General features: G+C 45.7%; 2 protein-coding genes across 2 annotated transcripts; one reads left to right on the top strand and one right to left on the bottom strand.

Annotated features, from left to right (window-relative positions):
• Positions 1-1,316: 1,316 nt before the first annotated feature.
• LOC120700035 (receptor-like protein 7) lies at positions 1,317-5,816 on the bottom strand. The gene is made up of 2 exons (XM_039984189.1): positions 4,114-5,816; positions 1,317-3,404 (listed from the first exon to the last, which is right to left on the bottom strand). The coding sequence occupies exons 1-2, from the start codon at positions 5,762-5,764 to the stop codon at positions 1,564-1,566; spliced, it is 3,492 nt and encodes a 1,163-aa protein (XP_039840123.1). The 5' UTR covers positions 5,765-5,816; the 3' UTR covers positions 1,317-1,563.
• A 6,442-nt stretch (positions 5,817-12,258) lies between these two features.
• Positions 12,259-15,785, top strand: LOC120701129. Its single transcript, XM_039985281.1, has 3 exons — positions 12,259-12,597; positions 14,304-14,654; positions 14,750-15,785. Exons 1-3 carry the CDS (start codon positions 12,259-12,261, stop codon positions 15,065-15,067), a joined length of 1,008 nt encoding a protein of 335 aa, XP_039841215.1. The 3' UTR covers positions 15,068-15,785.
• Positions 15,786-21,942: the final 6,157 nt, after the last annotated feature.

A 21,942-nucleotide genomic window follows, 5' to 3' on the forward strand; every position in this document is an offset into this window, starting at 1 on the left:
ATTGACCGGGTTTTAGACCGATCTGGTCCGTCGGATCTTGATCCGACGGTGTAGGTATGGTGCTGGCGGCTCGACTTGGCGGTGACGCGGCTCATCTCGGCTCGGCATGCGGCTCTTGACGCAGCGGGCGGCTGGCGGCTCGGCTGCGCAGCGATGGCGGCTCGGGCGGGCAGCGTTGCGCCGGCGGCCGGTGGAGACGGCAGCGGGGTCGCCGGACGTGGCGCCCTGGTGCTCGGCTTCGTGCGTAGGGAGGCCGAGGAGGATGAGATGACGACGGCGAACGTGAAGGCGTGGTCGAAGTGGCGAGGCATCGGCCGGAGAGGTGCACGCCACGGCGGCGAGGCGTGGCCGTGGAACTCCGGCGAACAATCGCCGGTGCGGGGAGCGCAGACCCGAGGGGAAACGGGTGGGCAGCGAAGCTCACCACCACGCGAAGCTTCTTCGGCGGTCGGAGTCGAAGGGGAGGCGATGGAGTGGTGGATCAATGGTGGCGACCCGAGCTTGGTGGTGGCGGTGCTGCTCTGCAGAGCTGTGGAGTAGGGGCGATGAGAGGAGGTGGAAAAGGAGGAGAGGCCGGGCTCGAGTGGTGCTTTTGTAGGCCGAGAGGGAGGGGGAACGGCGGCAGAGGAAGAGGCGCGACGCTCGGGTGCGGGCCGGCCATGGTGGCCATGAATGGCGCATGGTGGTGCGGCCGTGGCAGGAAACGGAGGGGAGGCGAGGGGGCGCGAGTGGAGGCTCCACTGAGCCTTGATGGCTCGGAGTAAAGGAGGGGAAAGGAAGGCGAGCAGGCGCAAGCGCGGATCGGAACGGCCGGGCGGCGCTCGGCACAGGGGGGGTCTGGCGGGAGGAAGGCGGAGGATCTGTCGGGCGGGGCCCACCGGTCAGTGAGAGAGAGGGAAGGAGAGAGGGTGGGGGTGGACTGGGCCGGCGGGATGGGCTTGCTGGGCCGAGAAGAAAAGAAAAGAGGGGAGGGAGAGATGTGGGCTGGGCTGGGAAGAGAGAAGAAATAAGTTTTCTTTTTTTTAACACAAACTTAATTTGAATAAAATTCATTTGAAAACAAACTCAATTTGAATTTTGGGTGTTACAGTGGATGGGGCTGGGTGCGTGGTTGTCTCCAGGAATACAGGGACTGGTTCGTTAGAAATACATATGGATGGAATGGAATGCAGATTTCCGTTTCAGAAAATTCAAGCAACAACCCTCGCAATTCATAAACCAACTGAAAATCCGGTGCTAAGGATACTGAAATAGAGCTGTGCTTTTAAATTTAGCAAAAAAAAAATATTTACACATCATCTTGAGGATCCCACAGATGAATAATTCTGATCACTGATCCCATATAGGACCAGCAAGTAATAGTAAGCCAAAGTGCCAAACAATAACAAGGTTTCGAAAGATTACAGAGACAAAAGCAACACTTATCATAACATGACCATAGTGTATACTCGAGCAGCAACTGTAGACTAGAAAGTACCATTCTGTGCATGCATGACATGTAGACTCTCCTGGAAAATCACACTGCTAGCAACTAGGCCCCTTCTGGTCAAGTTCACAGAATCCTCATATATGAAACCATTTCTTGATCCAATCAAGTTTCACTATAATAGCTGCTGCAAATCCCACTCCAAAGCCCACACCAACGAAGAGAAACAAAACAACATCAACACTATGAGAAGAGCTTTTCAGATTTGTTTTGCTTTGAGCATCCATAGAGCCACATTGTTTGGATAAGGGGGGTCCACATAGCCCCACATTGCCATCAAATGAGCTATTCTGGAATGTCCCGAATTGACGTGATTGCGGTATGCTTCCATCCAATTGGTTGTTGCTCAGGTTCAAGGTACTGAGGAATGTGAGATTCGTTAGCTCTTGTGGAATCTCACCTGACAGCATGTTTGAAGACAGGTCCAGGGACTCCAAAGCAGTGATGCTGCCAAGCTGGGGTGGAATTTCTCCACTGAAGGCATTGTGAGACATGTTTAGTACATGTAGTGAAACAAGATTTCCAATGGACACAGGAATGATACCTTCCAGTGCATTATCTGATATGTCTATTGCTGTTAAGGTAGTTAAGATCCTATCAAATGTCACGAAGAACCCTTTGTATGATATTGAGACTGAGTCTTGGTAAAATCCTTGTGTTGGGTTTGGATGGTCTATGATTTGTCCTGTATTGTTATACTTCTTCATTGATTTCAAATTCTCAAACCACTGTGGATGCACTGCAGAGAAATTGTTTGAGGCCAGGTCAACAATTTGCAAGCTTGAGAACTGCTCTCCAGATTTCTCATCTTCAAGATAATCTATTGAGCCATGGAACTGGTTGGATCTCAAGATAAGGACATGAAGATTCAAAAGCCTCCCTAGCCAAGATGGAAAGGTATCTGCAATTTGATTTCTTCCAAGATCAAGAACCTCCAAGTTAGTGCAATTATGGAGTGCCCTTGGAATTTGACCTTCAATCTTATTGCCATGCAAATCTATTGTCTCAACAGAACATCCACTTGAAATATTTGTAGGTAACATCCCTTTGAATTGATTCTCCCTCAAATTTAATACCCTCAAATATCTTTTTTCCATCAGGCATGGTGGCACCGGTCCGCTAAAATTGTTAAATGACAAATCAAGGATTTCCACCCGTGAATGGCAAATTGAATGCGGTAAATGAGCACTTATGTTGTTGTTGGACAACTTAAGATACCGGGTAGAGCTAAGGTATAATGTGAAGTTTGGAAGAAAAGAAGAGAACATATTATTTGAATAATCCAAGAAGACAGCTGACAAGCATGGCATAGGAATCTGTCCCTGAAGTTTGTTGGAGCTAAGGTCGAAAAAATACAAGACTCTATTGCGTGGGATAACATGTGACGAATTGTGTTCCATACCAGTGAACATGTTATTTGAAAGATTTAATCTACTGAGATCATTGTTCCATATCCAGTTTGGTATATCCCCGCTTATTTTATTGCTTGAAAGGTCCAAATCATCCATGTTCTTAAGACGCATCAATAAGTTTGGTATTTTTGTCATATTGCAACTAGCAAGTCCTAGTCCCACAAGCCGAGAGGGATAGGTAGATGAAGAGTTACTACCTTTCCCTTCCATTACTGTCAGATTGTTGTGTGACAGATATAAGTAAGTGAGGTTCTCCAACCTCCATAATGATGATCCAAGATCAACTGAGCCCATCAAGTTGTTCCCTTCAATGTGGAGAATCGTCAAATTCGGAAGTATCATCAATGACCGCGGAATCTGCCCAGTCAATTCATTCCCTCCTAAGTATATGACCTTCAAGTGTGAAGATACCCCTTCGAATTCATGTATAGGACCAGAAAGTTGGTTCGATGATAGATCCAAGCATTCTAGCGCTGGAAGGGTGAAAAGAGATGCTGGGATTTCTCCTGCGCAAAGAAGAGAAATCTGACCACCGGGAAGTTTATGCTTTATATAAAGTTGACAGCGGGTGATGATACAAAGAGTCTTACACACTCGCATCATGGTTTTTTCACACAACCATTTGGTCAGTAATGCAACAGCCACAAATTCTCTAGTAAAAAAGATAATAGTTTAAGAAGTTTTGAGTTCACTAGTACAGAACTAGATAGTACTAATTCAAAATAGGAAGGATAAAAGAAGATATATTTATCACTGTTCTCCTACACTGCCGTTTAGCCCGTTTACACGTCGTGTAAACGCTACACAGTGTCTAGCCGTGTCCGTTTAATCAGTCATTTATCCCGTTTAATGACTGTTTTACCCATTTGAATGGTCGTTTAGTCCGAATAAAGAGCTAAATAGTAGGTGGCTGACTGTTTAGCGTTTACCATTTAGGCTAACACTGATATTTATACTAGTTTTCATTAGTTTTTGGCAATAATTGTCCACATAGAGCATGCTTTCATTTACACCCTTGACGCTATGAAAACTATGAATATCAACAATAGGTGAGGGCACGATACTGTCATTTTTTATATAATTTAATATAAAAGAAAAAACTAAAATGCTTGGTGTTAAAACTTTTCCGAATTATCACATAGATCCATAAAAAATTTTCATTGGAGTTTCCATAGAAATTAGGCCGGACTAAGTTTATGAGAGAGCTAAACTTACCCCTGAGACTATTTCCGCCAAGCCATAGCTCAGTCAGCAGAGTCAGATTAGCCATTGAACTAGGTATTCTGCCAGAAAGACCGATGTCTGGTAGTGTCAGTGATGTCAATTTCTTTATTGCGCCAACTTCTTGTGGTATTGGTCCAGAAAGCTGACAGCCCAAGATGCTCAATCTTTCCAAGCTAGTCATATTCCCAATTGCGGATGGCAGAGGCCCCAATGAACAACCCCAGCCTTCAATGTCCAAAAATCTCAAGCTCCTAATATTGGCAACTGCTGATAATGTTTGTGTTGTGAGGTTGCTCTCAGAAATTACTAAACTTATCAAGTTTTTGAGATTTCCAGTAGAGGAAGGTATTGTCAAGGATAAGTCGCAATCATAGAATTGCAAGCTTCTCAGGTTTCTAATGCCTTGAAACCAAGAAAAAAATGACTCCGATTCTCTCGGTAAATCCAGTCGTGCCAGTACCAATCTGCGCAAAGACTCAAGCATACCAAATGAAGAGAGGAAATACCTGGAAATAATTTTTCCATCAAGACCTAATTCCGTCAATGCTGTGAAATCGCTAAAATAGCTTGATTTAACATAGGAAAAGTTGGTCCACTCTATCCTCAGTGTCTCTAAAGAAGTGGCATTAGAAAAGTTGGGCATGTGACCTAAGAGATTTGGATTCAAGGACAAGTCCACTACTCTTAGATTTTCTGATCGAAAGATTCCATGAGGGAACTGCCCTTCAAGATTAATGCCAGACAGCTGGAGTACTCTGAGATTAAGAAAATTCATGACAAACTCAGGAAATGGACCAGGGGTGATATCAGGATTGTTGCTGAGGTTGATCACGACCAGAAAGTGCAGCCTCGAGAGAGAGCGACCAATATGACCTTGGAGCCAGCAGTGCTCCAAGCTAAGAACCCGCAGATGTGGGACAGAATTAGCTAGAGCTTTGAAGCAATCTTCTGCAGTAGAAGGTGATAGGTACACTCTATCAAGGTAAAGCTCTCTCAAATTGCTAAGATTTGCCACTAGGGTCGGGAAATTGTGTTCCCAAAGGCTATTAGGTGTGCCGCTCCAGGCATAGGAGCCTGGGTCGTCATCGGTATAAATATTACCGTTGGAAAGGTCTAAGGATACAAGATTCGTGAGTTTGCTAATGCCAACAGGTACCTGACCGCTGATGCCTGAACCTGAGAGGTTGAGATGGGTAAGCAAAGCAAGCCTCTCAAAACCAACTGATGGGATCTCGTACCACCGGCTACCAAAGTTATTGGCGCTCAGGTCAAGCAGCCTGAGGGAGGTGAGATTAAAGAGCGCTGGGTCGATGCCATTGATGTACAAGCCAAAACCACCGAGGTTGAGCGAGGTGACATGGCCCGTGGAGTTGCTGCAGCCGACGCCCTCCCAGATACAACAGTCTGTGCCAGCTTGCCAAGCAGGAAGAGTGGGGATGGAGTCTAATAATGAGTCCTCCGACTCGGAGTTTGAGTGGAACATGAAAGACTGCTTGAGTTTAAGCAGAGCGTTAGCCTGATCCGGGCGGCACAGAGGAGTACTAGAGTGGTGAGTGAGATTGCCATCAGGATGGGCGCTGGAGGCGACGAGTGAGTGGAGCTGTACAAGGCAGAGCAGCAATGCCCAGACAATGGAAGCCATGGACTATTGTCTGGTAACAAAAGGATGCGAGAAAGAGGCTGTGCCCATAGCTCCATAGACGTGCACTTATATAATGAATTGCTGGCACGGTAGTGGATCTGAAGTGGACAAGTCTTGTTGAAATTGCTAAGTCGTCGTCTTTTTAGCGCGCGGGGGGGGGGGGGGGGGGGAGGGGGGGGGGGGGTTTACGGAGTATATTGACAAGTCCACCTGGATACATCCAGTTCATTAAAGGTGGCCCTCAAATAGCCAAATGATACAGCATTTAGGGGGTTTTACGGAGACAAAGCAGTGCACCAGGATTACATCATAGAAGCGTCAGCTCTTGGGAGTTGGGACTCTCCATGCCCACAACCGGCTATCCTCCTTGCAGTTGTTCAGAAGTTGCAGAGATGGCGACGCCGTGTCGAACACGATACTGTTTATGCTTTTACCTCTTAAATAGGAGAGACAATATGTACATGTGTGCAGAAGAAGACAACGATGCTGATGTCACCCATGTCAATGCAAATCCAAAACTGGTAGATTGTGTCATTATCTTTTTTATAACAAGATCTTCAAAACAAAACCACACTTGCCTATATTTACACGATATTTTCTAAAACATATTTTTTAAACCAAATAATTAGTTTTGGATACTGTGTTTAACAAGACAAACAAATAATTATTTTTATGAAAAAAAATAAATCTAATGAACAAATAATAATGTACAACGAATAAAACATCAAACATTGTGAATATTTGATTGCTCAGAATAAATAATGGAAAATGAGTACCGCGAACAAATGAGTCAATATTACTGAACAATTCAGCCTACAAAGTGAACACATATTTATTATTGCGAACAAATTAGTAACCCGCAGATATATAATGCTACATGAACGATAAATGCATCTATATCACACAAAATATTCTTATAAACATATATACACGTGCTAAACAAGTTAGCATATAAAGGAAAAAAAATTATTTTGCACACTAATTTATAAATCCACATTACAAATAAATTAATATACATTTAGTCACGGAGCATGACACACTCTTAAATGTGAATAAACTCAATTAATAAATATGTCTAAGTCTAAAATAAATCCTACGAACTCATGGAGAAAAAAATGTGTACAAACAAATTATATATAGCAAAAGAAGTATGAAACTTAACAAAACTAAAATAAAAATAAACAAAGAACAGCATGAATTGTTAGATTGTTACTATAAAAATAATCCATTATGATTTTATATACATCCAACTATAAAAAGAATAGCATGAACTAATTAATTATAGAATGCAGAAGTATCTGAATGTGAATTATAAAAAAATTTGAGAAAAGATGAAGAAATAAATAGAAAAAAGAAGTATATTAAATAGATTAGCCAAACGAAAAAGAGAAGTAACGGTAGGAAGAATTTGACGGAAGAAGAGGGAACAAGCAACGGTAGAAAAAGGTACCAGAAGCGGAAGAAAATTAAAGCGAAGAAAAAAGAACGGGAACTTGATGCCATTTCACTTGAGTATGTCATGTGTGCAGGGTAATCGCAACAGCCCAACAGGACAGCAACGGGTCTCGCATGGAAGACAGCTATATTGAAAACAAGACGGATAAGCTCATAGAGTTGAATTCTAATAGCAGCCCACTCGAAATTTCTTCGATGGATTCCAATTTTATAGCACAAGTAATATATAGCCGCTGCATGTTGCAGGTGCCCTAAGTTAAAAGTACGCGCTTTACCTACCGGCTACGACAAGGTCGTAAAAATCAGATCTTCGCGTGATCCACGGAACACTAAGACTGAGAATTTATATCTTGTTGTTTTCTACGGCAGCCTACTCCTCTTAATTCTCAGTCTCTATCAGTTTAGTTCAGCACTTGTCCTACAGCACTGCCATGGATGAGAATTAAGTAATGAGCATTTGATGCTAGTGGAGGGAAGAAAAGGATGGAGCCTTGCTCAGCAGGAGTGTTCAAGTGGCCTGCACAATCAAACATCCGCATAACATATAGCAAAGTTTGCACAATCAAAGATCCATTCACTCCACCACACCTCAGCTTTTATCCATCATCCACCACTAAGTTTAGATATTACCCATAAACACTATTAAAACTTTAACTTGAATAGTGTGTTTGACATGGGAATCCACGTACTCATCGCTTTTTTGTATATATATGTGGCCTGTATGGTGGCGCACATTATTTGTGGCTACGTTGAGTTAGTATTTTTTTCATATTAAAAAAATAATAGGTCTAATAGCTATTATATTAACAATTATTAGAGTCTACATAACCAAATTGATGACAGTGTGTTTTTGATTTTTATAAGAATTTTTAGGATTTTCTCAGTAGTCTTTGTAGTTAACGTGAATGCCAAGTAGCAGTAGCAATAAGGTTGTGGCGGGCTCTTTCGTACTCCCTCCGTTTCAAATTGTAAACCACTCCAACTTCTCTAGAGAGTTAAACTATTTGTATGTTTGTACTTTGACTACAATTATAGAAAAGATTACAAAGATTTATAGCGTCAAATAGATATACTGTGAGAGTATATTTATTGAAGAATCTAATGATACTTATTTGGTATCATAAATATTAGTACTTTATTGTATAAACTTGGTCAAACTTGAAATATTTTGACTCTGCAAGAAAGTTGGAATCTTACTATTACTAATTGGAACATTCCAGATCCAAGCCCGGGTCGATTTGACCCCCGAAGCACCGAGAACGGTGAACTCCGGCGAGTCCCCGACGAGCGCCGCCGCGGAAGCCGGACTCCGGCGCTCGGCGCCGCCGTCCCCGCGCGTGAGTTAGATCTGAGCCGCCCGATCCCGAGCGGACGGCCCAGATTAGATCCCACGTAACGGTTCGTGGGATTTTTTTTGCTAAAGAGCCCCTGTTCTTTTGCGAAATCAACCCGCAATCCATGTTAGTTCAAAAATAATTCCAACCAGGTCCTGTTTTTAGCGTTTAGGCCCTGAGCTTTTCTAAAATAGAATCCGCCGTCCAGCCTAGGTCTTTTTGCACGTCAGCCCTCGCATCTTTTTAGTTTTTGCACATAAGTCTCTGGTTTTTGCACAGAAGCCCCTGGAACTTTAGTTTTCTTGCTGTTTAGCCCCTGGACTTTGTTTTAGCCCTAGTTTTCGCGTTCTAGCTCCGTTTTAGGTGGTTTTCGCGCCCACGCGATCGTTGTGACACGTAGAATAGTTCTAGCCTATTTTCCAGCGCTATTTTTTTATGTAATTATGTAATGTTTTCTTAGTGTTAGCTTTTGTATGCATGTTTGTTTATGTGTTTGCCTTTGTTTTGGCTATGTGATCGTGAGCAAACGTTGAGCCACCGGAGGAGTACCTGGAGCAGCCATCTTCTGAGTTTTTCAAGCAGCAGGAGAACATAGAGGAAGCCAATTGTAACATGAACAATACCTATCACATTTAAATACAATTTCATACTGCATTTAATATTATTTTTCCTTTAAGGATTTTCTAGCGACTTTTATATCCTTTATATATATCCTTGGGTTGCATATGGTTAGTTGTGCTAGGTGTTGCGTTCTAATTTAATTATGGTCCTTTTTAATTAATTTTGCTAATGGTTCTATGCAACATAATTCTGAGCATGACCCTATGTGCTGTGTGCTTGAGTAGTGCATGTTGCGTTAAAATTTATTTTATTAGAAATATAGTTTAGGGGGCCAGCTCGGTGCTTAGTGCTTGGTTGGCCACTCTCCATAAGGACCGGTTCATAGAGCGACAACCTGGGACAACCGCGCAACCACAAGACTGGAATGGGACGGTCTTGGCTTACTAATTAGGTCATTTTGGTTTGGGAGTAACTTACCTGTGGGGCAAGAGGGGTGGTAAGCTTCAGTGGTCCCTGCTCCTCTCGCTGGACTGTGCTATGTGCTTGTTCCCCTTGAGGTGGGCCCATCGTCGCTGATCCAGAATCCTTAGCGGTTACACCTTACCAACGTGTCCTTTGTAACGGCCTCGTAGTGCGCTTACTTGTCATCTCACCTAAGGAAGTGTGATGAATAACTAGTTTAGCTCACGACTTGTCGGTAAAATTGTGCAACCTCTCGAGAGTGTAAAACTGGTATACTAGCCATGCTCACGGTCATGAGCGGCCCAGATCCTCCTTCTGATTAGTTGGGTTACCTGGATGGTTATGGTTTGGATCTCAGTAGCATCATGATAAATTTTGATTAATTATTATGTAATTAGGTTAATGGTAATTCATCAACTTATAGTAATTAGCTTTAATAAAATTTTGCTAAGATTTAAAAGCTAATGCAGTTGAGTCAGCTAGCCTTAGAGCCTCATGGTTCGTGTTATACTTGCTGAGTACAAGTTGTGTACTCACACTTGCTTCCTCTACCCCTTTTTGTTGTCTTTTGGGTATATCCTACTGCTGCTCAGTTCTCGGTGGCGTGGAGGAGTACACCCAGAGCTTCTAGGACTTCGAGAACTTCTAGGTGGTCGTCTCCCAGTAGACGTCCCTGTGGCGCCCTTTTGAGAGTTCTGTATCTGTTTTATCGCTTCCGCTATATCAGACATGTTTTTGTCATTAATGGAATAAATAACATTCGTATTCGCTTTATTATATCATTTACGAGACATGTGTTGTGATATCTTGATGATTCTATTGTATATACATGTAACTTGATCCTGGCACGTATATGATTGCTCGGTTTATGTCCGTTATAAACTGGGTGTGATAATGTTGCAGGTGCCCTAAGTTAAAAGTACGTGTTTTACCTACCGGCTACGACGAGGTCGTAAAAATCAGATCTTCGCGTGATCCATGGAACACTAAGACTGAGAATTTATATCTTGTTGTTTTCTACAGCAGCCTACTCCTCTTAATTCTCAGTCTCTATCAGTTTAGTTCAGCCGCTGCCATGGATGAGAATTAAAGAATGAGCATTTGATGCTAGTGGATGGAAGAAAAAGATGGAGCCTTGCTCAGCAGGAGTGGACAAGTGGCCTGCACAATCAAACATCCGCATAACAAATAGCAAAGTTTGCACAATCAAAGATCCATTAACTCCACCACACCTCAGCTTTTATCGGTCATCCGCCACTAAGTTTAGATATTACCCATAAACACTCATCGCTTTTATCGGTCATCCGCCACTAAGTTTAGATATTACCCATAAACACTATTAAAACTTTAACTTGAATAGTGTGTTTGACATGGGAATCCACATACTCATCGCTTTTTTGTATGTATATGTGGCCTGTATGGTGGCGCACATGATATGTGGCTACGTTGAGTTAGTATTCTTTTCATATTAAAAAGATAATAGGTCTAATAGCTATTATATTAACAATTATTAGAATCTACATAACCAAATTGATGACAGTGTGTTTTTGATTTTATTAGAATTTTTAGGATTTTCTCTGTGGTCTCTGTAGTTAACGTGGACGCCAAGTAGCAGTAGCAATAAGGTTGTGGCGGACTCTTTCGTACTCCCTCCGTTTCAAATTGTAAACCATTCCAACTTCTCTAGAGAGTTAAACTATTTGTATGTTTGTACTTTGACTAAAATTATAGAAAAGATTACAAAGGTTTATAGCGTCAAATGGATATACTCTGAGAGTATATTTATTGAAGAATCTAATGATACCTATTTGGTATCATAAATATTAATATTTTATTGTATAAACTTGGTCAAACTTGAAATATTTTGACTCTGCAAGAAAGTTGGAATGACTTACAATTTGGAATAGAGGGAGTATCTTTCAACGTGTTACGGACTTGTAGTACTAAAGGTGCAAGTAAAATTTGTTCAGCCGAAAAAGAACGTTGCCAATGGAAGACTGGCTGGCAGTATTTTCGTGTGCCGTGGAGTGTGGGCAGGAGTAATGACTGCAAGTGAACTATTGAGACTTCTAAGTCAAAAGTATCTTTTTAAAAAAAAATTCAAAAGTAAGCATTTTATAACAGTGACGACGACGAACGAACACTAAAAAGTTGCATGACAAAGTATGAAATTACCAACAGACTAATAATCCTATATGCGAAAAGTACAAGCTACTTCAATTTTTTTTCAACTAGTAGACATGTTGACTATCGTGAGGAATGAGAAAGGTGGTGGTAGACTGGGGTTGCATAATTCTGTGAGAGTCCTTGGTGCGTTGGGATGGGCCAGGCCGTATTTCAGCTGTTGGAAGACGGTTGAGCCAAGCCTCCGCATGCCATCCGCCCATCGGCGTCCGCTCCTTCCCACTGTACGCCCCTCCGCCTTTGACTCTGCTAGTCTGCTGAATTTGTGATGCTCTGAGGGTTACAAATCATGGTCTCATGAGAGCATAATAATATGGATTAGCGAATGTTGTTCATGCTTGAGCATGTAGATAGTGTACTACCTCTCGCCATGTTGTTCAAATCAGTATAATTAAGCAGATCAATCCATCCATGGCGTCCAATACATTGGATAGGCTTGGATAAGAGAAGGAAGGTAGGTAGCAGCAGTAGAGGGGCGACAGATCGAGCATCACCTACATGCACTGGCTCCTGTCAGCACAGTCGCAGTTGCCGCACTTGTCCGACATGTTGCTGGTGGGGTTTGGAGCTAGAGAGATCGACGACGAGCATGTGTTTGTTGATGGAGTTGGGATCAGGAGGAAGAAGGCTCGTTGCTTGTTGTGCCGGCCGGAGCCTGAGCGGCGGGAATCCAATCCGCTGCCAGTTGCGGCTCGGACGGAGCTGATGAGGGCGAGCGAGCGAGAGGGGTACAAGAAAGAACGATGCCGACGCGACGCCGCCGGAAGGAATCAGCGGAGCGCGACCCGCCGCCAATTCAGGGGCTCCGCCGCCGGGCGCGGGGACGGCTCGGCTCGGGTCCGGGTGGAACTTGCAGGGATATTTTGGTCCAAAATCTCTATTTCTCAGGTGCCACCGAGAGTGCTAACGGAATGGTGTAATGGATGTCATGGTCAAGGTTAACAATTTCGTTTTGAGTTTATTTTCCGGTAACTACCGAAAATGAAATTCAGCGCTAAATTTTGCCAAAAACTGCAGAATTCGAACGGAATGGTCTGCCAAATTAAAAAAATAAAATCCAGAAATCCCGGACCGAAATCCGGTGTTTTCCGACTGAAAAATGGCGAAAAGCAACCGAGAAATGGTGAAAAGCAACCGGGAAAGCAACCGGAAAGCACCGAAATCCGACCGGGAAGTAACGAGATCCGGTTGGAAAATCCGGTTTTTGTTTTTATGAATTTTTCACCGAAAACGAAAATCCACCGGAAAAATCCATCGAAATCCGGTTCCCGGCTATCAGCGAAAACAAAAAAATAGCGAATTTCATCGAATTCCGAGCGAAATTGTATTCCCTGGTCATGGTAGGGCTCAGGAAGGAAGGATACAAAATAAAAAAAGAATTAAAGAAGGAAGTTTGAACTTTTCAAAATCAAATAAGAGACTGTTATTTTTTTAGGGTTATACAAGAAATTTACGCTGCAAGACTGTATTCAATTCCATCCTTTTGAGTTTGCATCAAATCTCAGAGATCTGCTTGATCATCTTCAAGAGATTAGCAAAAAAATTAGCCAAATTTATTGATTTAGCTACTCTCTAAAAAATAGATTTGACAAAAAATACTAGATTGGTCCAACAGAGACTCTGTAAACCTAAGAGATTGGATGGTTAGTGAGGTAGGCTATCTTAGAGACACATTTACAAAGTCTGTTGGAGACTTTTTTCTTTAATAATAGCTAAATTTATCTTTACAAATAATTTAGCTAATCTCTAGAAGATGCTCAATATTCCATCCATGAATGACAGCTCTAGTAATAAATTACTGTGACAATTAGGTTTTGCAATTCAGAATCTTGGTACCAGCAGCCTTTGGTGACAGGCAGCGCACCCAGCATTTCAAACTTGCAAGTCAAACAAAATCCTGTAGTTTGACAGGGAGACTTTGATAACCACTGTCAAAGTGTATGTGTTAGTTTAGGTGTACAGTCATGATTTCCAGCCCTAGTAGTAGCTGACTCCGTCTAGAATTATGAGGTATCAATTTTTCCTACTATTTCTTCACATTAACACTCTATTTGCTTAGCAACATTGAGGACTATTCTGCCACTGGGATGGCAATACCTATATCATGCTTGTTTTGTTAAGAAAAGGCCTTGAATTGCTTTCAATGCTGAGAAAATTGGTTCTTGGTCTTAAAAAAAGTTGAGCTTACTCCCTCCATCCTAAAAAATAAGTCATTTTAAAAATTTTAGGACAAATTAACAAGAAGGTAAAATGATCATATTTGCCCATATTTATTACTTATGTTTGGCACTAATTGATTCTTGCATGTACATGCACTTTTTAAATAGCATAACATGACTTATTTTTAGGGATAAAATTCGAATCCTAGAGTGATTTATTTTTTAGGATGGAGGGAGAAATTTCTTAGCTTCTTTTCAATTGAATATCTGGCCCCAAATCAAAATTCGTTTGGTTTGTTGACTCTTCCATTAGATCCGTCCAGAGCTGTTAACCCTTCGACCTAGCGCGCGCAAAATGACCATACTATCCCGTGTTACCTTCAGAGACTTGCGGATACCCCCAGCACCGCTGTTCCTAGCAGCGAACTCCCCCGAGGCGCGGCCAGCGTGTACGTCTTCACGGCGGTCCTCCTGGTGGCCGGGTTCCTGGCGCAGCTCCTCCTCGCGCCTTGGGGCGGCCGGGCGGGCCTCGTGCCGGCCGCGATCGGGCTCGCCGCCGTGCTGACCGTCAACGCGCACGACCTCCTGGCGCACGTCGCCGGCGTCGACTACCACCTCGGGAACAGCGGCCGGGCTCGACGCGCAGTCGAGGTCGTCGTCCCCGCCGTGCAGATCGCCGGCACCCTGCTCATGCTCCTCGCTGTCGTGTTCTTCGAGATTCAGGTTCGATTCTGGATAGGATCTTCGTTCTCGATTCAGCGAGACAGCATCAATCCATATTGATGTTGCTGCTCGAATGGCAATCCTGTTTAATTCATCGTATAGATGACGGGCTGTCGAGGCACGGCCTGAACCTGCTGATAGCCGGGCCGGCCCTCTGGTGCTTGGGCTCCGTGCACAACATCTGCCAGGTGTACGAGCGCGCCAGCGGCCACGTCCAGCTCCTGCACAAGGGCGTCCAGGTCCCACTCCTGCTGGGGAGCACCCTCTTCCTCGTCGCCGGCATCGTCAACCGCCACGACCGCCGCAGCCGCACCACCGCCTTCTCGCTTCTGGTAACATACATACTAGCTGTGTTGCTAAGCATAAGATCTCTAATTCCATCATTTAGCATGTTGGCTTCACAGACCGCTGGACTGACTTGTTAATGTGAACTTAGACTGTTGGTGGATAGCGTCTCTGGGACGGAGGTACACTACAACAGTAATAAATACACACACAAAACAAGGAGGAAAATGTTCTCTCTCCCTTCAATCTGTCCCATCAATGAACATTACATGGGGTATTTATAGGTGGCGTTATGTCTCCCATGTATCATTACTCTTTTACCCTCTTACAACGGTCAGATTCCCTAAATATTCCCGGACGTACACGTGATTTCCCTATTACAGTGTGGGTGCGGTACAGCTCAGAAAGGCCCACAACTCCAGGCGGTCCTCTTCACCCCGGTTGACGAGGACCGCGGGGCCTACTGACCACTCCCTATCATGATGCTGGCGCCGCCCGGTCTTCGAATATCTTCGCGTTCCGACCCGAAGAGTAGCGAAGACGGGTCACCTCCGTGCTTGCTCCTGGCGTCGGCTTTAGTGCTCTTGGTGTATTGTCTTCGCCTTCCGACCCGAAGACAAGCGAATATGGGCCACCTCCGTGCTTGCTGTCGGCATCGGCTTCAGAGTCCTTGACTTCCTGTCTTCGCGCTCCTTCGGCGACCGGCCCGAAGGTGGTGTCCCCAACATAGACATCTCTTATATATGTGCACTTCTTTTTATGTATGACCTAAATCTATCTCATGTTTCATTATACTTTGATTTGAAATTATTGTGTATGTGCACACTTCAATTGCAATTGTGAATTTATATGCAATTTAAATGGTCAGTGTGATGTCATCCGTAAATATATATGAAAATAATGATTTTATGCTTTAAAATAAAATTATAACTTTTTTTAGATTATTGATAATAGGCAGCCCTAAAATACCCTAAAATGATTGTTTGAATTTACTGTATGATGCTGTGGTGTTTCATTTGCCTACAGGGGTAAAAGAGCCATTTCATATTGCTTTTAACACCATTATCTTGTCAAACTAACGGAAGGGCCAAGAACCATTATCTCCAACCGCCGAAGGCTTCGCTCGTGCCTTCAGAGTGCATTACCAACCGAAGAAGATTTCTGTGGAATCAACCAGAGGTGCGGAGATATCAGCCATTCCCCAGTATGGCTGTTATACCTTCGCCTTTCACAAGAATCTCCCGAGTCCAGTCCCCGCGAGCAAGAACAAGTGGGCCAACGATTGGTCCTCATACTGGTTCTATCACAAGGTGACATTGGACCCCGCCACGAGGACCCATCCCCTCATCGTCGACAGCATTGCTACTCTTGGCGATGTGGCGAAGGCCGCCTGTCATGTCTGTGCCGAAGACGAGGTTCTTCTTTCCCTTCTGCGGAAACTATGAAGACCTTCAGCACGCGTGACATCATCGAAGAGTTCGTCGCCTGCAGCTGCTTTCCCGTCAGGGCCGGCTGGGACATCTCCAGCTGGTTGGCCGAGGACCGCTGGATCGAAGGTATTCCGGTACCTGATTTCGCGACCGTCTTCAGCCTTCGAACCGACCGTGAGTTATTGTACCTAAGCTCATGTTATGGAGGTGCATGATTCGCTCTTTTGCTTACACTTTTTGCCTCTTCGGCGATGCAGGAGTGGACCTTGTTGTCATCGAGAGCCGGGCCGACGAGATGGTCGGGTCGGTATCAAGGGACCAGTACAAAGCCCTCGTCGGTCATCTTAGCGGGGCTCGACGGAACCGGGTTTTCCACGTGCTGGGCCTCTCCGCCCCTCAGCGGGTGGCCGAGTTGAAACTTACTGAAGGCCAGGGCGGCGGGGGACTCCTTCTGCTTCCCCCTCATGGTGAAGAACTTGATGGGGAGCGGGCTAAATAACATCCGGGAGAGTGCCGAAGACCTGTCGCTGAAGGCCTTCGTGGCTGCGCGCTGTGCTGCCCGGCAGGTGGCGGCTGAGAACAGTTCAAAGGCTGTCGTTGCTGATCTGGAGGCGAAGGTAGCCTCACTGGAAAGAGAGAAAATAGAGCTGCAAACGCGCCTCGCCAGATCTGCTGAGGAGAAAGCAACTCTTACCACGGAGCTACTTGCGTCCGCTGATCGGGCGGTGAAGGCGGAGGACGCCGCGAAGGCCGCCAAGTTGCTTGCTGAAGACGCTGAGAGACGTCAAGATGTGATGCAAAAATGGCTTTGCTCTTTTAAAGAGGCTATAAAGACTGGTTCGGAGAAGTTGCAGGAAGAGCTTCCTGACCTCCTTGCCAGTTATGAGCTTGTAGCTCCGGATATGTTTCCGGAGGGCACCGACACAGTTGGCCTGGGCTCATTTTTCCAGTGGCTTCGCGCTTGTGTTGCCATGCTGGACGCTGGGGCGCATTTCCATGAAGATATCAGTGCCATGGTCGCCGTCCGTACTCTCAGTGCCGCAGTGTACAGTCTCTTTCCCTCCGAAGCTGGGCAAGCTAGCGTGGTGACGAAGGCTCAACTTCGTTCCCTTCGTGATCCCTCCTTCTGGTGGCCGGGCGAGGAAACTGTTTCTCCGGAGACGCTGCCTACTTTGGCAAAAAACATCACCGTTAGCTTCATGGAGCGCTTCTTCAAGGGCGAAGGTCATGCCCTTGTACAACGCGAAGTCGAGCGGATGAAGCCCCAAGTGATTTTTTTTTACGAAGAACCTGCTGACTTCTAGTTTGCCTCTTTCAGCTCCAGGCCAAGGCTGATGCCATCGCAGAGCCCATCCTCCATGAAGTTGTGTCTGCCGAAGAAAGACCGACGGAGCCCCGGCGCCCAAAGGCCGGACAGGGGCGTCCTCTTCTCGTCCTTCGGCTGGCGAGGTGTGAGGGTCATTGTAGGCTGTTGTGTTCGGGTCTTCTGGTTGTAATTACTTTTGTAAGCTAACATCTTCGGTGCCTGCGCAGGACCCTGCGTTGGCCCCTGCGCAGGTGACCGAGGACGTGCTTCCTTGCCAGTTGAATCAAGAGGATTTCTATGTCGCTGGTGCGTCCTGGGCAAAGTTCCATATTCGTTACCCTTCGGTTTCATATGAAGATTTTTGGGCGTATAGGATGCGTGTTTATGACCTTCGGAACGCCGATGCGAAGCGCTTTTTTGCCAAATTTCAGCGTGATCCGGAAAAACACACGAATATCCTTGCTGATCGCGCGCTTCGTCGCGAAATAATACGGATTCTCGATACTGATAGACCGTATAGTGCTCCCGCCGGTCTCCTTGAGCCGAAGCCGGAGCCGGTGAACGAAGAGCCCCTTCCGCCTCACGAATTCATGTATCGACGCAAAGGCACCTTCGTTGAATGCTCTAGTTAATTTGCGTTGCCCTCGGTTTCAGGGGACGACTTCGAAGCATTTCTTCGACGAACAGCCGAAGGAATAATAGATGTGGCGGTCCGGGAAATCATATCTGAGGTGGACCATCTAGTCTTCGAGGAAGAGGCCTCGGATGTAACTATGTAACTTATTTCTTCGTGCCTTTGCGCGAAGTGTATCTTCACAAGTGTGATAAACTCGGATGTAACTATGTAACTTATTTCTTCATGCCTTTTCGCGAAGTGTATCTTCACAGTGTAATAACTTGTATCTCCGCGGTGTGATAAACTCGGATGTAACTATGTAACTTATTTGTTCGTGCGTTCGCGCGAAGCGTATCTTCACAGTGTAATAACTTGTATCTTCGTGGTGTGATAAACCTGTACTTTGTGCTTAATAAATTATGTAATTTTTTGGCGTTTACCCTTCGACTGAGCACAAATATATTCTGCGAACTGCCACCCCCCTTTGCGCGGGCGAGGTTGCAAACGCCTTTTTGTTCGTTCATCTTCACCGGCGTCGTGCGTGTTTCTTGTTTTGCGAAGCGCCACCCCCCCTTCGCTCGACTGGTGGGGATGATGACTGTGAAAATGTATTGTATTCCCTCGGGCCTCGTTTTAATTCTGCACGCCTTGCACAGGGTTCTTCGGCTCTCTTGCCAGGGAAGTTCACGCCAAGCCTTCGGCTTTCGTGCGACGAGATTTTGTTAGGGGAACTTCGGCTCTTTAGCCGGAGAGGTTCGCGCCTAGCCTTTGGCTTTCGCACGACAGGACTTTCCACCCTTCGCTTTCATGCGGCGGGATTTTCTTAGGGGACCTTCGGCTCTTTAGCCGGAGAGGTTCGCGCCTAGCCTTCGGCTTTCGCACGACAGGACTTTTCACCCTTCGCTTTCATGCGGCGGGATTTTCTTAGGGGACCTTCGGGTCATTAGCCGGAGAGGTTCGCGCCTAGCCTTCGGCTTTCGCACGACAGGACGTTCCACCCTTCGCTTTCATGCGGTGGGATTTTGTTAATTTCTTCGGAAGTGAAGCTAATAGGAGCGAAGCCCTTAATCGGGGTGGCGTCTCGTGCTTACTTCTTTCAAGCGTTATGGCTTGTACTTCGCGCCGTGACTCACCTCTTCGCTTTGATGAAGAGGGATAGACGCTTCGGCGCCTTTGCAGCGTGCTTGTTCCTTCGAGATTTTTTGTGGGGGCCTTGTTTATATTTCACAAGGGGTTACATAGGGTCCCGCCTCGTTAAAAACCTCACACCTTGGGCGCCCGAGTGGACACTCGAAAGCTTCCCCCGTGAGGAAAAGAGTACTGACCCTTCGGTGCATTGTGTGGATTTACACATGGGGAAAAAAGGAAAGACGCAAAAAGAAAAAGAAATTGCCCTACAAGCCCCTTCGGTTATCTTCCTCCGGTGGCTCTTACACATTTCCTACACGTAGTACTTTTGTAGCATGTCCTTGTTCCATGAATAAGGGTCTTCGGTGCCTTCTAGTGTGCGGAGCCTGCAGGCCTCTGGCCTTGCCATAGATGCGACGATAAACGGGTCTTCCCGCTTGCTGTGCATCTTGCCCTTTTGTTTGGCCTTTGGTATTCTTCGAAGCACCAAGTCGCCCTCTTTGATGTTTCTGGGCTTCATTTTCTTATTTTTCCACCTTCTTGTTTCCTCTTGATATTTTCCTAAGTTGATTGATGCTTGTATTTTGCCAGCTTCGATTGTTTCAATTGAAGGCTTGATGTCTTCTTCGATGTTTTCTGCCCCTTCGGCTGTTCTCCAGGATTTGAGCTTGATTTCCTCGGGTGTTACGGCTTCTTCGCCTTATAGAAGCTTGAAAGGGGTGAACTTCGTGGTCTTGCACTCTGTTGTGTTATGAGACCATATGACCCTTGGCAGCTCATCCACCCAATTCCCCTTCGGCAGCTTAGTGATGTTTTTCTTGATGCCTGCGAAGATGATGCCATTGGCCCTTTCCACCGCGCCGTTGGACTGCGGGTGGTAAACCGAGGCAAAGCATAAGTTGGTGCCGAGTTGAGTGGTGAACTGCCTGAAAGTTGCACAATCGAACTGCTTGCCATTGTCCACTGTAACCTCCTTCGGAACCCCAAAGCGGCAAACGATGTTCTGCCAAAAGAATTTTTGCAGGGCTCCTGCTGTGATGTCCCTGAGCGCTTTGGCCTCGACCCATTTGGAGAAGTACTCTACCGCCACAGCGGCGTACTTGTAGTTTCCTGGAGCTGTAGGCAATGGCCCAACAATATCAATGCCCCATCGCGCGAGGGGCCATACCGGAGGCAGTAGCTGCACCTCGTCGGGTGGGAATTTGCTGTATGGGGCATGCCTTTGGCAATTTGGGCATGTGCAAACCACATCGTGAGCGTCCGCCACAGCCGATGGCCAATAAAATCCTTCGCGGAAAGCTTTGCCGACCAGAGCCCTCGTTGCGATGTGCGAAGAACACATCCCTGCATGAATTTCTTCAAGCAGCTGTTTTCCCTCTTCGCGTGAGATGCACTTTAGGAGTGGTGCGCAGACTCCCCCTCGGTATAACTCTTCGCCTATGATTTTGTAATTCCTGGCCCGAAGTGCCATTCGCTTCTCTTCCTTCTCATCCTCTGGGACGAAGTGTCTGCGAAGATAAGCCATTATGGCGGCCCTCCAGTCTTCGCTGGTTATGGCGTTGACGAATTTAGCTGGTTCTTCGGCACAATTGATGGAGGCCTGCTTTAACGTCTCGAAGAAGACATCTGGCGGTAATGGATCAAACTGCGCTGCTGCCTTCGCCAGTTGATCAGCTTGCTTGTTCTTCGTTCTGGAGAAACTGTGGACACTAAACCCGAGGAAGTATCTCTCCATGCTGCGCACGGCTACCAAGTACTTCGCCAATTCTGGCCCTGTTTGATTTGTTTATTTGGCCTGTGATCAACTCTGAGTCAGACCTGATCATTAATCTTCGTGCGCCCAGCGCTCTTGCTTTGCGAAGACCCAAGAGAAGGCCTTCGTATTCAGCGACATTGTTGGTGCACCCATTGAAGTCAAGTCTGACTGCGTACTTCAGTTGGGTACCCGAAGGTGCTGTCAGGACTGCTGAAGCTCCTGCTCCGTCTCTCTGGTAAGCCCCATCACACTCAAGTTGCCATATTGCCTCTATCTTCGGCTGCTCTTGCGAAGGTGCGACTGGTGTCCAGTCTGCGATGAAGTCTGCCAAGACTTGTGACTTGATTGCTGATCTGGAGACGAAGTCAATGGTGTGCTCAGCTAATTGCGTGGCCCATTTGCCTATCCTGCCGGAGGCTTCTCTGTTTTCAAACATGTCTCGAAGTGGGAAAGAGGTTGGAACCTTGATTTTGTGGCTCTGGAAGTAGTATCGAAGCGTGCGTGCTGCCATGACCACCGCATATGCCATCTTCTCCATTTCTGAGTATAGCAATTTTGACCCATTTAAGGCTTTGGAAACGAAGTATATAGGCACCTGTGTCAATGCCCCTTCGACTGTGCGCTCTTCGACGAGAGCAGCACTTATGGCTGCACCTGATGTGGAGATGTATAACAGTAACTCCTTCTTCGAGGGGCTGGACATGACTGCCAATTTCTCAATGTACTGCTTGAGGTCTTCGAAGGCCTTCACCTGCTCTTCCCCCCATTCTAAGTTGCCA

Source organism: Panicum virgatum, chromosome 3K, assembly GCF_016808335.1.
Source record: "Panicum virgatum strain AP13 chromosome 3K, P.virgatum_v5, whole genome shotgun sequence".
NCBI classification, from domain to species: Eukaryota; Viridiplantae; Streptophyta; class Magnoliopsida; order Poales; family Poaceae; genus Panicum; species Panicum virgatum.